Source organism: Stegodyphus dumicola, chromosome 2 (assembly GCF_044657685.1).
Source record: "Stegodyphus dumicola isolate Sdum_Otavi_A_Nest chromosome 2, ASM4465768v1".
In the NCBI taxonomy this organism is placed as follows: domain Eukaryota; kingdom Metazoa; phylum Arthropoda; class Arachnida; order Araneae; family Eresidae; genus Stegodyphus; species Stegodyphus dumicola.
Genome location: NC_140769.1, coordinates 198,809,201 through 198,823,762, shown reverse-complemented (window position 1 = coordinate 198,823,762; position 14,562 = coordinate 198,809,201). Strand labels below are relative to the sequence as shown.

The 14,562-nt window shown below is 33.0% G+C and overlaps 2 protein-coding genes across 5 annotated transcripts in view; one reads left to right on the top strand and one right to left on the bottom strand.

The window, feature by feature from the left end:
• LOC118195264 (uncharacterized) overlaps positions 1-7,442 on the bottom strand; it is a 57,677-nt gene extending 50,235 nt beyond the window's left edge. For all 3 annotated transcript variants that reach the window (XM_035366529.2, XM_035366530.2, XM_035366531.2), the window contains exon 1: positions 7,224-7,442. The gene's annotated coding sequence lies outside the window, so the exon portion shown is untranslated. The remainder of the gene's footprint in view (positions 1-7,223) is intronic.
• Positions 1-14,562, top strand: part of LOC118183879 (arrestin domain-containing protein 2-like) — a 390,857-nt gene that overhangs the window by 174,002 nt on the left and 202,293 nt on the right. Inside the window, exon 1 of one of the 2 annotated variants that reach the window (XM_085811622.1) lies at positions 11,416-11,626. The exons of the other annotated variant lie outside the window; for it this stretch is intronic. Within the exon in view, the coding sequence (XP_085667748.1) occupies positions 11,560-11,626 (67 nt within the window). The 5' untranslated portion in view covers positions 11,416-11,559. Of the gene's footprint in view, positions 1-11,415; positions 11,627-14,562 lie in introns of those variants that run through there. 2 annotated transcript variants of the gene reach the window in all.

Below are 14,562 nucleotides of genomic sequence, written 5' to 3'. Positions count from 1 at the left end.
AACTAGATGGACTACCCCTTAGCTTCATGCTACACTAAAATTTCAGATATATAATCCGAAAGCAAAAAACTTCTGTATTTCCTATTCTACATCGACCAGGTCTTCGTTTCCCCCCCCCATGTGTAACATGTATACGAACAAGTATCCCTTAGAATGTCCTCCACGAAGCCATCGTTCCCCCTTAGGCAGATGGCCCTGGTGTACTTTGCCGTAATTAAATAAACGAAACCAAAGCTATCTACACCAACAAAATTTAACTTGTATTTATGTATGGTCATAAAGACACAATTTAAGATAACTATTCGATTTCAGTTCTTTTGCCACATGTATATACGATCCAGTTTCATTTAGAAAGTCCTCCACGAAAGCATCCCTCCCCTTAGTCAGAAAGCGCTCATGTTCTTTGCCATAAATAAACTAACGGAACCTAAAACAACCCTTTTGCCACAATCAGTCTCCAAAATCAGCGAACTTTATCGTTCTGTAAACCGCAAATTTCCAATGTTTTCAAAGGCCTTACCGGTGGCCGCTTTAACAAAAAAATACTTAGATCTATTTACATATTTACGATAACATGCATATTTTGACAAAAAATCAAATAATTCCTGAAATAGTATGCGAAATTTTGGCTCTTTTTCATTATAGGACATCTTTCGCTAAACACTTTTTTTTTACTGGTTAAGATTACAGGTGAAAGGCGGTCCGGGCACCCGTGCGACTTAGATTATTCGGGTGTTGTTCAGAGTCCACAATTGTCTAGGACAAGCAGTCTTGGTGCTCCAAGAGCATCGCATCGAGAGGTCATTTATAGATGTTCAGAGACATATAATGCCAAACAAGAGCTAATTGCATAACGTTATAATCCGCCAACATTACCTGTTCACCACCGTAAAACTCAAAACTTTGATATGGATACCAAATGACTTCCTTGTACGATCTATTAAATTATAGACACTTTTTTCTGAACTTTACTTATTTCTTCGAACTATTATAACTTAATTAACCAATCCATCACAGCAAGTTGAAAATTGCATCAAAAAGAGCAAATTTTGAAATTAAATATAAAAGTCAATTTTTGTTGCCCGAGAATCAACTTTTTTTTTCATAACGAGTATAAAACTTTCCCAAATATAACGAACCCGGAGACTGCATAAAAAGTTAGATTTCGTTATTTGTCCAAAATTAACTTTTTTTTAAATTTGATATTGCCAAAATATGAATATTTTCGTAATTTAAGACACTTCTGTAATTGGAAGTATGTGACTACGACCAACGAGTGTGGAAATAAAAGCCGGATAAAGACTTTAAAGAAGGCTAAGGGGAAATGGATATATATATATATATTATGTACTGCCGACTGCAATAAAAAACGAAGGTGTACAACTAGCCGTTATAGCTGTTACCATATACAAAATTTCGACGTTCTACAGGTAATCGCTTTTGAGTTCTGCAAGATACGTATGTACCTACAGACGTCACGGAAAAATTCATTTTATATCCATTTCACAATCCGTTTTAGAATAAAGAGTTCTTTATTCTGTCTGTATGTACAGCGTTAAGTAAAGAAAATAATCAAAATGGATTCAGCAACGGTCAAAATGGATTTTTCCTTGAAATCTGATAACCTCAGTCTTTCGCCATTACATACTTCCTTTACTTAGTACAAGGAAGTAAAAATGTAACGTTCTTCGTAACATTCTTAGGTTCGTAAATGTAACGTAATAGTACAGTTTTTTATTCAGTTAAAAGAGATCCTACAGGATCCCTTTTAACCGGCAACAACGAGATCGTGCCGATTCCGCATAACCGAATATACATTTCTAGATCTTAATTTCAGTAGCTTTGCGATGCTGTCTATAGCATAGGAAGTCCGTCCGTAATGTTTTCACTTTATCTAGCAAAATTAAATAAATAAAATTGAAAACCGAGCAGATTATTTGAACTTAAAACATATAACATGATTTTGCATTTCAGAGAAATAAAATTAAATAACTTTCTAAAACTACCGAATTTACCGCCGTTGGAAATTACCAATTTCTTAATGTGCTGGTGCATAGCTTCGAATGTCTGCCTTCTTATAAGACTGTCGCCGTAGTTTTAAAAATTCACTGTGTATAGAGTGAAGCTTTATAACATCATGTACGAACATAGACGAGCATTTCCCTGGGAAATCTTAAGAAAGGTCTTCAGTTCTTCATTAGCTTCCTTGCTCTACGTGTGATCTTCATATGGCTCTTCCTCTTCATCTTTTTCCTTTCTCAGTGCATGTAAAATTAGTTTGTCGTCATTGTAAAAGAGTGTGAGAGGAACAAGGGAGTCTAAATCCATGCAAACCTACAATCTTCTCCGGATATGGAAGTAAATCCAAGCTATCTGATACGGGAGCCGAAGTGTTTCAAAACTCTCATAGGCCTTACGTTATTGTTGGTAATGTAAAATGATGTTCTTTGTTTCTGTCCACGAAAGAGACATGGTAAATATAGCGTCCTTCAATATGAATTGTTTCTGCAAATCATGGACACTACTTTCAAAGTTCTCACATGGATGCATAAAAAGGGATTGATAGGCTAATACGTATTTATATTTTGGATGATTACAAGGTCAACATACATAGGTATATATAGTAAGGTTAGTACATTGATAATAGATACATAGACAAGGCTGGACATATAAATAGGGTAGATTGGTACACCATATAGATAAGGTTGATACATTGGGCGGCAGAAGACGAAGAAACACAGATGTTTTCAACTTTAAGTCTTCATATGCCGCTCAGACGGTATAGTGGTTGGGAAAGCCAGCTCCGGTACCGAAAGACCCTGGTTCGAATCTCGGAGAAGGCACTGATGTTGATAGATGTACAGTGTGTTTGCGGCAGGGAGACACTCTAAATATATGGCGAGCGGAACGTCTTCTCGTGTGGTTTGGAGGTAAAAGGGAGGGGTGGGAAAACCTCGGATCACCCGCCGGATTGCTCTCAAAATCCGGGTGGAAGTAGAACTTCAATCTCCCTGAGGCTGTGACAACCATTCTTCCATGAAATTCAGGGACAAAAAAAGGTTTGTTTTGAAAGGTGTTGTCAAGTGGTCATTGACTAAGAATTAAAAAGAGGGGAAGAAAAATAATAGGGTTAATGAGAATAAAAAGAGGTTCACCAAGTGAATGTTTTTACAGCCAAGCTAAAAATTAAAGTTGCATTTCTCAGAAGCAAACTCCAAAATGGTTTACACTATTTTTACAAAATTTGGAACTTCAGGTATAATTTAAGACGCGGAATCGAACCATGAAAAAGATCTGGATCTTTTCCGCTGGAGAACAACAACTGCTAAACAATATTGTTCAGAAAGACATATACGCGATCTTGATTTGGTAGAAAATACAGTTTCCTCGTCGGCTCATTTTGACTGCTGTAAAGTATTTTTAAGCATGAGAAATATATTTTTCAAATTAGTTATTTCAATAAAATTAGTAATTTTTTATGCAGTGCAACCTTTTGGTTCATGATATAATATACATTTTAGCAACACGCGATTCCAATGTATTTCATTCAAGGGCCTTGTATGCCCATGTGATGTCCTTCCAGGCTTTGGAGTTTTTAGTAGTTTTTCCCCCTCTAGAAGAGACGTAGTAGCAGCTAAAGTATAACAGCAGACCTGTTGTCTTCATGGGGTGTAGTGATTGTGATTATGGCAAAGCCTTAAGAGCTATCTTCCTATGGGGAGGGATGCCTTAGTGGAGGACTTTCTAAGGGAAACGGGCTCGGATACACGTACACATGGGGAAAACCATGAAAACGCTCAGGTAACCAGCCCGTTCGCGGGATTGCTACATCGGACCGAACTACCAGTGTTCAGCTACTTTACCGCTCGGCTGCTGGTAGGCCCATGCGATGTAAAGTATATATAGAGAGAGTATACACTAATAGGGAGACTTTGACACGAAATTCTACCCAGATTTGGCATGAAATTAGCAAATTTACACACATCTCCGAAATTGTTCGAGAAAAGCTTTTAATGTTTTGAAAATATGCCACTAAAAGATCTAGTTTTAATTTACATTTTGTTGGTTATAATGCAAAAGTAGACAGAGAGAGAGTATACACTAAGAGGAAGACTTAAATAAAATGGAGCGATACCCAGATTTGGCATGAATATAGAAGTCAAATTTTGATCTCGATGAAAAGAAACAGTTCTCGAGGAATTGTATTAAAACAAGCATTTGGGCACAGTATGAGATGAGAACCGAATGCAAACAGATCAGTATTTCATATCCGAAAATTCTCCAAAGTATTTAAATTACGAGAAATAAAATACGATACGGCTAAGTTTAACATCCAAGGGAAAAAATAACAAGATATTTTTAAAATTAGAAATTTTAATGTAAATTAAACAACTTGCCAAAGAAAGCTGAAAAAAATTAATTTTATGGTTTTTCGTGCACCTTTTTTTCAATCTGAAAAAATTCTTCATTTCTGGGTAACGGGTAACGTGTATGGAAGATATTTCATCATTCGGCATGTCCAAATTTTCAAATCATCCATAGTAAATACAATAATAGTAAAGATGTAACAAGTGACCGTTACATCTTTGGAATTTGCCTTCTCGTTGTGAATTTGAAAAGACATTCATTTACTTTTTCTTAAAAAGTTAACTTTGTAACGACTTTATAGAAGTAAATATTGGTAACTTCGTATGAACCAATCTCTTGGCGGATTTAGCAAACATCTGGCGACGACTCCGGTCCCGGTAACAGAAGTACCGTATTTTTGTATGTATATTTTTGTTATCGTAAAAATTATGTATTTTGAAATGTTTTAATTCTTAAAAATTATGATTTTTTAAGAATCAGAATAGTACTAAACCCACATTCATTTTTTCAAACATTTCAGCAACATATTGTATCCTCTTTTTTAAACAAATTTAAATGTTTAAAAGCTTTCTTTTTAAAAAATTTAATGTTGAAAGGATTTAAATAAACCTCTTTCGGCAAATTCTAAACATCTAAACATTCTGTTTCACAAATTTTTATTTCATCCTCTCCCAATTTTAAGGTACCATTTCCATATTGTTCCTAAGTACAAATATTACTATGTGTAATAAATACCCTTTATTACATTTTGTACGCAGACCTTTACAGAAAGAAAAGTATTTTATAATCCATTTAATAATATTAGCGTCGAGAGCATTTTGGTATTTTTTAAAGAGGCACCTGTTGGCAAAGCTCTAAACGTTGTAGCCTATTGTTTAATTAGCGCAATGCCAAATTCATGCAACTCATTGATATTTTCTAAGCGAAATTACAAACAAAATTTGGGACTTTGGCATAATTCGTGTCGTAGAATTGAAATATGGAAAAACATAGTTATGTCATTTTAGAAAAGTCCGATTTTGTGCCAAAATACCAATATTAGAACAATGTTATATAGAAACCTAATACATACTATGCTAAGTCGCGCTTTGAGACTTCGTATTGACCCAATAGAATGGGACATATAGAACTGTCCCTTTTTTGTGTGTGAAAGAAATACACAGAACTTAAAAATACGTACCTACAAGTAAAAACATGAAATCTAAAATTGGGTAGACTATAGTTTAGATACAAATAAATGGAACTTAAAAAAAACTAACGTCAACAATGAAAATTATCGCCTAATTGGCCCAATCGAAAACTCACTATATAAAATTAAAGCTCATCTAAATTTTTATTTATTAATTACGTGTATTCACAAAATGATTTAGATAAATTAGACTTATTAGAAAGATCATATTATTAGCAAGCTTAAAAAAGTTTTGCTTCGTATTATACCTTTGTTATATTTAATCAAGGTATACAGCGTTTGATAGTTTAACCCGTTCTTTTCCCTAGTCAACGCAAAATTCATTTCGCAACATTTAATCATATAGATCACTGAATTTTAATTTATTATAAGGGTATTATATTCACATTTGCTTATAAACTAAAAGGAAATGTAAACATATATACAGAGATCAAACCAAGTTTTGAAAAGCATACATATATACATAGATCACATCGAGTAAAGAATTGGAACCTGAAGAAATAATGAAAAGAAACATTTTTAATACCGAATTAAAGTAACTTTCCAAACAAAATAGTTTTCGTACTTAGAATATATACAATATTATGTTATATCAATATAATTTGGTGCTCTGCTATTACCGGAACCGGTTTCAGAACTGTGTGTATGTATGCATGCGTGTATCGTTCTATTTGTTCATATATGCATACACGAACACGTACATCCAACATACAATGTGTGTATACACCAACAGTGCATGCATACTGTGTGTATGCACTACACACACATACATAACACATCCATACATACGTGCATTTCTGAATCCGCTCCAGATAACAGAAGAGTACCTGCAATTTTTATTAATCCATCATACATATTGAAATGAGTATCAGTGTATTTGAACGTATGCATCAGTGTACTTGAACGTATGTATGTGTCTCGTATATGTGAGAATCATCATACTAAAATTACATGTATTATTACTATACATTATCAAAATACGCGTTGCTTATATAAGCAACAACTCAGTCATTCTTCCAATTACTTAACCGGCTAATCTTTGGAATATGGTAACAGGTAGTTTGGCGACATTTTGGTAAGGCGATAAAGGTTACTAGCTAGGACTTGGATATAGCTAGCAGTGTGCATGGATATAGTCAAGAGTGTGCGCAATGCCATTTTTGTGCAATTCTGAGATGTTTTTTTAAGTGAAAATAGGTCGACGTGTACATAGATGATACCGTGTATGTGAAATTCGTAAAAACGCGGCCAGCAGTGGGCGATTCTGCACTTTGTCGTAATTTCGCACCTAATCTTCGTCATGATTAAGCACTTTTATTCCATAAAAGTTCTAGCATAAGCGTAATTCGGCTAGCAGATTGTTGGAAAAAAATGTTGGAAATGTTGAGTAAAAAAAAAAAACCATGCCTTTACTTCGTGAAAACAAAATGGCGTCCAAACAAAAACTAGCAGGTTGCTGTAGCAGGGTTGGTCGTCAAATTTTCGCCAAAAAACCGCCGAGTTACCATAATCCAAAGATTAACCACTTAACCTTCTTCAGTATAAGAGGAAATGTAATATAAATTTATTCTGCTTCAAATACGAGTATTAAAACATTACAGAAATGTTTAGTCTGGTTTACTGGATTTGACATTTTCGTATTTTTAAATAGATAAAAAATACTAACCTCTAGTTTTGTCATGCTCTTGTATTTAATCATAACACAATTTACATAAAGGTTTGACTTCATTAATGTTTCTTGATGCGGATTAAATTTTCCAGTTGTTCACAGTGACATGTGCTTAACAATTAAAATACATCGTTTGAAGAAATCGCGTTGCTGAGTTAAAATATTCAGAGAAGTTTTCTTTCACTGCGAAGTACGCATCTTGGGTACTTTCGTACAGTGATGGTCACAGCTATCAATGTATCAAACAGGTAATCACACAGTTAAATTTCCAGTTTCTTGGATCTGATTCGGCAGATATGATAGCCCTTTTTAATTTCGCTTCTCAAATAAACTAAGGTAACAAACACATTGTATCATTAATATTTTTTAATTCTGTTAGTAGATCGTTTATCTGGAAGCGAAGCAACTATTACTAATAATTTAAGTGTCTGCATAACTAAACTTTATAGTAAGCTTGAATTGTCAACAAAGTAATGCTCTCTTGTAAGATGGAAAATGAAAATGTACGTCAGTTGCTTTCATGCATATTATGAATGTTTGTCTTTCTTCAAAGCTGAGACTTAACTGTCGCTAAAGTAATATAAGCAAAATATTCTAAAATTTAAAAATATGCCATATCGTTGAAAATAATGTATGAATTTTTTATTGAACACGTCGTTTTTTAAGATGGCAGGCGATTGTAAATAAATACTTTTACTACGAATATAAACTATTAAAGTAAACTTATTACTTTTATAGCAAAGAAATAGATATCTTCTTTTGCATCTAATGGTTCTGTGAGTCTAAAGGTGCATCCAAGGGGTAACAATAGTTTTTCTAAACAATAAAAGCATTTATTTACAAGTAAATATATAGAATTTTCAAACCAGTTGGAGATATATTGTTAGCCATCTCAGCATTGCATGTCCCGCACACTTAGGTTTCTTGCCTGCCACTGACTATTGGAACGAACGCAGTGCTCTCTAGTAGAATGACGCGAGAAATATGTAACATCTTCTAAATTACAAAAATTTTTCAAGCACAGTTCATTATAAGCCTGGTTCTTCAAATTTAAAACGCTAATTGCTTTGCTGTACTGTGCATCCCTGCAGTCATGTCAGCATGACTACGTCATCATTCTTCATTTCCTATTTCAAGGACAAAAGCTCTAGGATCTAAGAACTAGCCGTTTTCTTTCAGTCTTCTTAGGAACAAATTAAAGTGTTTTCAATTCGGAAAGAAACGGCTGAATGCAGCAGTTATATCTAGATCCCAATTTAATATCCCTTAAAAAAACTGAAAACTTAAAAAAAATCTGATGTGTACACCACATGACTTCCTTGTACGGAATACTAAATTATACGCATTTTTTCTTGCATTTTATTTACACTTGTTTAGATTGAATTAAACCTACTTCGCCGACAGCGCATAAACCACAATAGAATAAATGCATTCTATTAAATTCACTTTGTTTACCATAGCGACACTCTGGCACAAGGTTTATTAACAGTATTATATTTCATTCATATTATAACTCCGAATGCACAAAATGTATATCATTTAAAGAATTATCTAATCGTTGCCACATGTTCTATTCAAATACTGTAATAAAGCTAGAACTATGTATAAAAGAAATTAAGCAAACAAAACAAAAAAGAAACAGTTTTTCACAGACGATTGAGTATTTCTCATTTAATTAATTCAGTTCTCACTTCGCGAGAAGGCAAAAATACATAAAAACTCAAAATATCTATATTAAAAATTACGAAGTAAATCTCAAACGCTTATTTCCTCCAAAAAATTCCAGAAAGAATTAAGCATGATTTAATTGGCAATAATAAATGAATGCGTTATCTTTGTTGTTGCGAAGCTAAGTTTCTCTAGATTGGCAACAAATCCACTAGTCTCCTGTTTCAAATGTAAACGTCAATGGCCGCCATTAAAAACAGGTTTGGCGGCAATTAAACAACTTTAAAATTGCTGATAATTCTAAAAATATTGCACACAGATTTACTAAAGGCATAAAATCCTTAACCGGAAGATAAAAACAACATAATTCAATCATTTTTAAAGCAAAAAATGTACAATTTACAAACATATAAGAGTAAAGAAACTGAGATCACCGAGCCGGGTATTAGAGTGGATATATATATAAGTATATTTATATATGTTTGGTGCGGCCGATTGCAACTAAAATACGAGGTGCACATCTACATGTTATAGCAGTCCTATATACAAAATTTCAACGTTCTGAGGTTACTCGTTTTTGAGTTATGCGAGATACGTAAGTACGTACATACGTTCGTACAAACGCCACGAAAAATTCTCTTCGGAATTAATTTTAAAGCAGTTTTATAATTTTTTTGAAGGAAAAGAGTATTTTATTCTGTCCTTACGTACAGATATCACGCAAAAACATCGTTAAATTGCATTCGATGGCGATCAAAATGGATATTTTCGTTGAAATATGATGCCTGAAACTTTTCGCGATTACAATACTTCCTTTTTACTTCGTACAAGGAAGTAAAAATAAAAATTTTAAATGTTTCAGATTTTAAATTACGCCCAAAGGGGCGATTTTTTTTAACGTTTTCTGTGTTACCTTTATTTATTAAATATCATGTCCTTTGCACTTAAACCATAAAATTCAGTTCAATAGCAATGTCCCAAAATAATTTTAAAATGAGCATATCTTTAGAATTTTCGATACACCTTTCCGCGCGCTGAAGATAAAAAGGTTTTTTTTACCTCGTAGAGTGTTGCCATTGCTCGCTTTGAAATCCTTGAGTTTGTGAATCAAAAATTCGTTAAAGTTTTACGAAATATGAAATCGATCATAAAACAAATTCCAAATTTCAAATTTGGTCTTCTACATGCCCACATTCGTAGGAGGATTACGTCATTCAAAATTCGATGGCTGTGTGTACCGTTGTTTTATCACAAGGCAAGAAATATCAATACATTTATACAGATTTTTCATTATTTAACTTCTTTAAATATAATACAGGACTCTTAACATTTGGTGGCAACAGTTTGAAAAGTGAAACGGACATTTATAGCGACTCAACGCAAAATCGCAAAACGAAAACAATAGTCCTTCAGAGACGAAGCCTCCTTAGACTAATAATCTCGATTGAAGAAGTACAGAATTTAAAGGAATCTCGATCGTTACGGTGCTAATGAAGACTGTTGGTTCTTATATCCTTTTTCTCACAGCAGGCATTCTTTTTTCTGATTGAGGATATAGTTGGCGAGTATTAAATGCTGCAAAGAATAAGATTAGACATTGCTGATTAAAGCTGCAATTGCCTAGAATAATTACTTCCGCAAAATGGGTGCTATCGTGTGTTCAAATTTGGAAGACAAAATTCTTTAAACGAAATTGATGAAACAGACAGAAGTATTAAAAAAGTGAATGCTCAGTCCTCAAATTTTCCTTGGCATTTGCAAGTTTTTTTATAAAGCTGTAAAGAGACATTCGAAATTAAGAAAAAAAGAAATAACTCATAAAGACATCATATTCTCAGACTACTAAAAAGGATACTAATCTCAGGTTTTAAAAGCTATGGTTCCACCATTTTACGTCAAACCACATATATAATTTCGGTGTTCGCCGATAACATCGCGGCAAAAACATCGCGGACGAAAACGTCGCGGAGAAAACAACGCAAGGCGAAAACGTCGTGCTACAAAACATCGTGGGTGAAAACATCGCAAAGAGACAACATCGCAGTTCTAAAACATCGCGGTACAAAATATCGTCGTCGAAAATAAAGCGGTTCAAAAACTTCGCAGTTTAAAAACATCGTCGTCGAAAATATCGTGGTAAAAAATAAAGTATCTACAAATCATCGCATGACGATAACATCGCAGACATACTTTTTTCAGGTTTTAATAATTGTAAATCATGTTTGTAAATCATGTTGCGTAGTTTAGATTGTGTGCAAAAGGAAATTTAGTATTAAAAGGTACGATGTTGGAGTTTTTAACGAGTCTGCTCTATATAATGCTCTGTGTCTGAGAAGACAGGGAGGAAAGATAAAGTGGTGGAAGTTGATGAATCGAAGTTCGGCAAAAAGAAATATCATCGTGGCCGTCCTGTTGAGGCGCAGTGGGTATTTAGAAGTGTGGAAAGAGGGTCTGCGAGATTATTTTTAGGCGCTGTGCATGATAGAAGTAGGGAAACGCTGATGCAGGGTATTAAAGAGTGGATTGAGCCTGGTACAACTATTTTTTAGGATAGATGGAAATCTTACCAGGATTTAGGAAAAGAAGGTTTTGAACATTTATTTGTGAACCATAGTATGAATTTCCTGGATAGTGTGCTGGCTGTCATATAATTAGGAAAGTGATTATGTGGCGGCATGTTAAAGGCGGTATGAAATTGGTATTTCTGCTGTTCGAAAACGCATTCATTCATGGTAAGTGCATTTTATTTTATTTTTGTTCTTATTTTGTAGAATGTTATGTTCATTGTTTTTTACTTCCTTGTACGAAGTAAAAAGGAAGTATTGTAATCGCGAAAAGCTTCAGGCAACATATTTCAACGAAAATATCCACTTTGACCGCTTTCGAATGCAATTTAACGATGTTTTTGCGTAATATCTATACGTAAGGACAGAATAAAAGACTCTTTTCCTTAAAAAAAAAAAAAAAAAAAAAAAACTGCTTTAAAATGAATTCTGAAGAGAATTTTTTCGTGGCGTCTGTACGAACGTATGTACGTACGTGCGTGCGTACGTACGTATCTCGCATAACTCAAAAACGAGTAGCCTCAGAACGTTGAAATTTTGTATATAAGACAACTATAACATGTAGATGTGCACCTCGTATTTTGGTTTCAATCGGCCGCACCAAACGTATATAAATATATTTATATATATAGCCACTATGTTACCCGGCTCAGTGATCTCAGTTGCTTTACTCTTATATGTTTGTAAATTGTACATTTTTTGCTTTAAAAATGATTAAATTATGTTGTTTTTATCTTCCGGTTAAAGTTTTTATGCCTTTCATAATTCTGGAAGCAATATTTGTACAATTATCAACAATTTAAAAGCTGTTTAAGTGCGGTTAAGTTTTAAATAACATGGCGGACATATTTGTTTACATTTGAAACAGCAGAATTGTAAATTTTTGCCAATCTAGAGACACTAAGCTTCGCAACACAAAAATAACGCCTTCATTTATTATTGGGAATTAAATCATGCTTAATCCATTCTGGAATTTATTCGAGGACATGATGGTTTAACATTTACTTAGTAATTTTTAATATAGATATTTTGAGTTTTTATGTATTTTTGCCTTATCGGGAAGTGAGAATTGAATTAATTGAATGTGCAATACTGAATCGTCTGTGGAAAACTGTTTCTTTTTTGTTTTGTTTGCTTAATTTCTTTAATACATCGTTTCAGATTTATTATGGTATTGGAATTGTGGTATTGAATAGAACATGTGGCAACGATAAGATAATTCTTCAAATTATATAAATTTATATGCATTCTCAGTTATAATATGGACGAAATGTAACGCTGTTAAGTGAACCTAGCGCCAGAGTGTCGACTATGGTAAACAAATATAGTGAATTTTAAAATGTGCATTTATTCTATTGTGGTTTATGCGCTACCTACGAAGTAGATTTAATTCAATCCAATAAGTTTTAATGAAATGCAAGAAAAATGCGTATAATTTAATATTCCGTGTCATGTGGTGTACGCATCAGATTTTTTTAAAGTCATGTGGTGTACACATCAGTTTTTTTTAAAAATGATATTCTATATTAATTCTAAATGACATTTTAATTATTCTTATCAGGTACTTATGTACTATCACAATCACCTTAGTAGAAGTCCCGAAATTTTGAGTCCTTTAGATCAGTGCTCCGCAACCTTTTCTCACCTGCGACGCACAAAAAATCTTTCTGGAATTTCGTGGCACACCAAAGAGTTCTGAGTTATCAAGGAAGTGCCGAAAAAATTCAAATGCTGACACACTTACAATCACACACACAACAGTGAAATATATAAAAACATTTAAAATAGACATTATTAAGGAAAAAAAATTGTCATTGTGTATTAAATACATGATAAAAAATTGCAAAATGTCAAATACATGTATTTGATTGCGACACACCTATATCCTACTCATGGCACACCAGTGTGCGCGGCACACCGGTTGCGGAGCACTGCTTTAGATAACCATACCCATTGTAAGTCGCAATCTAAAAATTCACCGAATCGCCTTTCCTTTTGTAAGAAATAACCAGACTGCGTCCAGGTGGTTTCGCTTTTACGTAAGTACTCTTCAAATGATCATGATGCTTTGTATAGTTATATAAAAAATTTCTGAATTATGTTTATGCTGAATAATGCAGTTAAATTACGTTTTTATTTTGCAACCTAATGTTCATCATTACTTAAATTATGCAATAATTATTTATTTCATTGAATAATTAGGTAATGTATGCAATTATTAATTTATTGCAGCCTTTTAACTAACACCTTTCGTTAATTTATGCAATAGCTAATTATTTTATAAATATTTGAATTATATATTTAAGTAATAAATTATACAACCATTGAACGGAATATCATTATCTTACAGTTTAGGGGACCAGGTACTTCTAAACAACTGAAAACAAATAAAAACATTTTTATGGTTTTTATATCGAAATTCGATTTTTTTACATTTCGAAACACACCTCATGCAAAAATAAATTCTAGAACCAAACTTATAGTAAATTTTAAAATTTAAAGAAAAATTTTACAAAACAAGCTTTTATCTAAAACTCAGATAATAATTAATTAACTAAATAGAAAAAAATTGTCGCATAGTTAAATGGAAGCAAGAGATTAAATAACTTTCTCTACAAAATTCATCCACAATTTTATATTATGAATAATAAAAATATAGTAATAAAAAAGGAACTTCTTTTAATTCAAAATAATGGATATTCCTGCATTATAATTTGACTTTTTGCATCTTTTCCCGCTAACAAGACTTTTTTTTTATTTTCATTTTATTGTTTAATGTTCATTTTTTTAGTTTTAACAACATGATAAAAATCAAATTATCCCATCAAAAAAATCGTATTTCATTAATGAATAGTCACTTACTTTCAATAATTCTGTTATTATTTACAATCTTATGATAAAATTTATTTCTAACTTTACCTTACAATTTAAGCGACAATACGAACTCTCGAGAAAGTGCTATCCTACAAATAATTAACTTCCCGTCAATTCTGAGTTACTACTATTGTGTTAGTATAAGAAACGCAACAATGAGCCCAAATGTCGCCAAATGAGACCGATTTATTTACGGCATAGGGTTGATAGATGTGAACCATGCAATATTC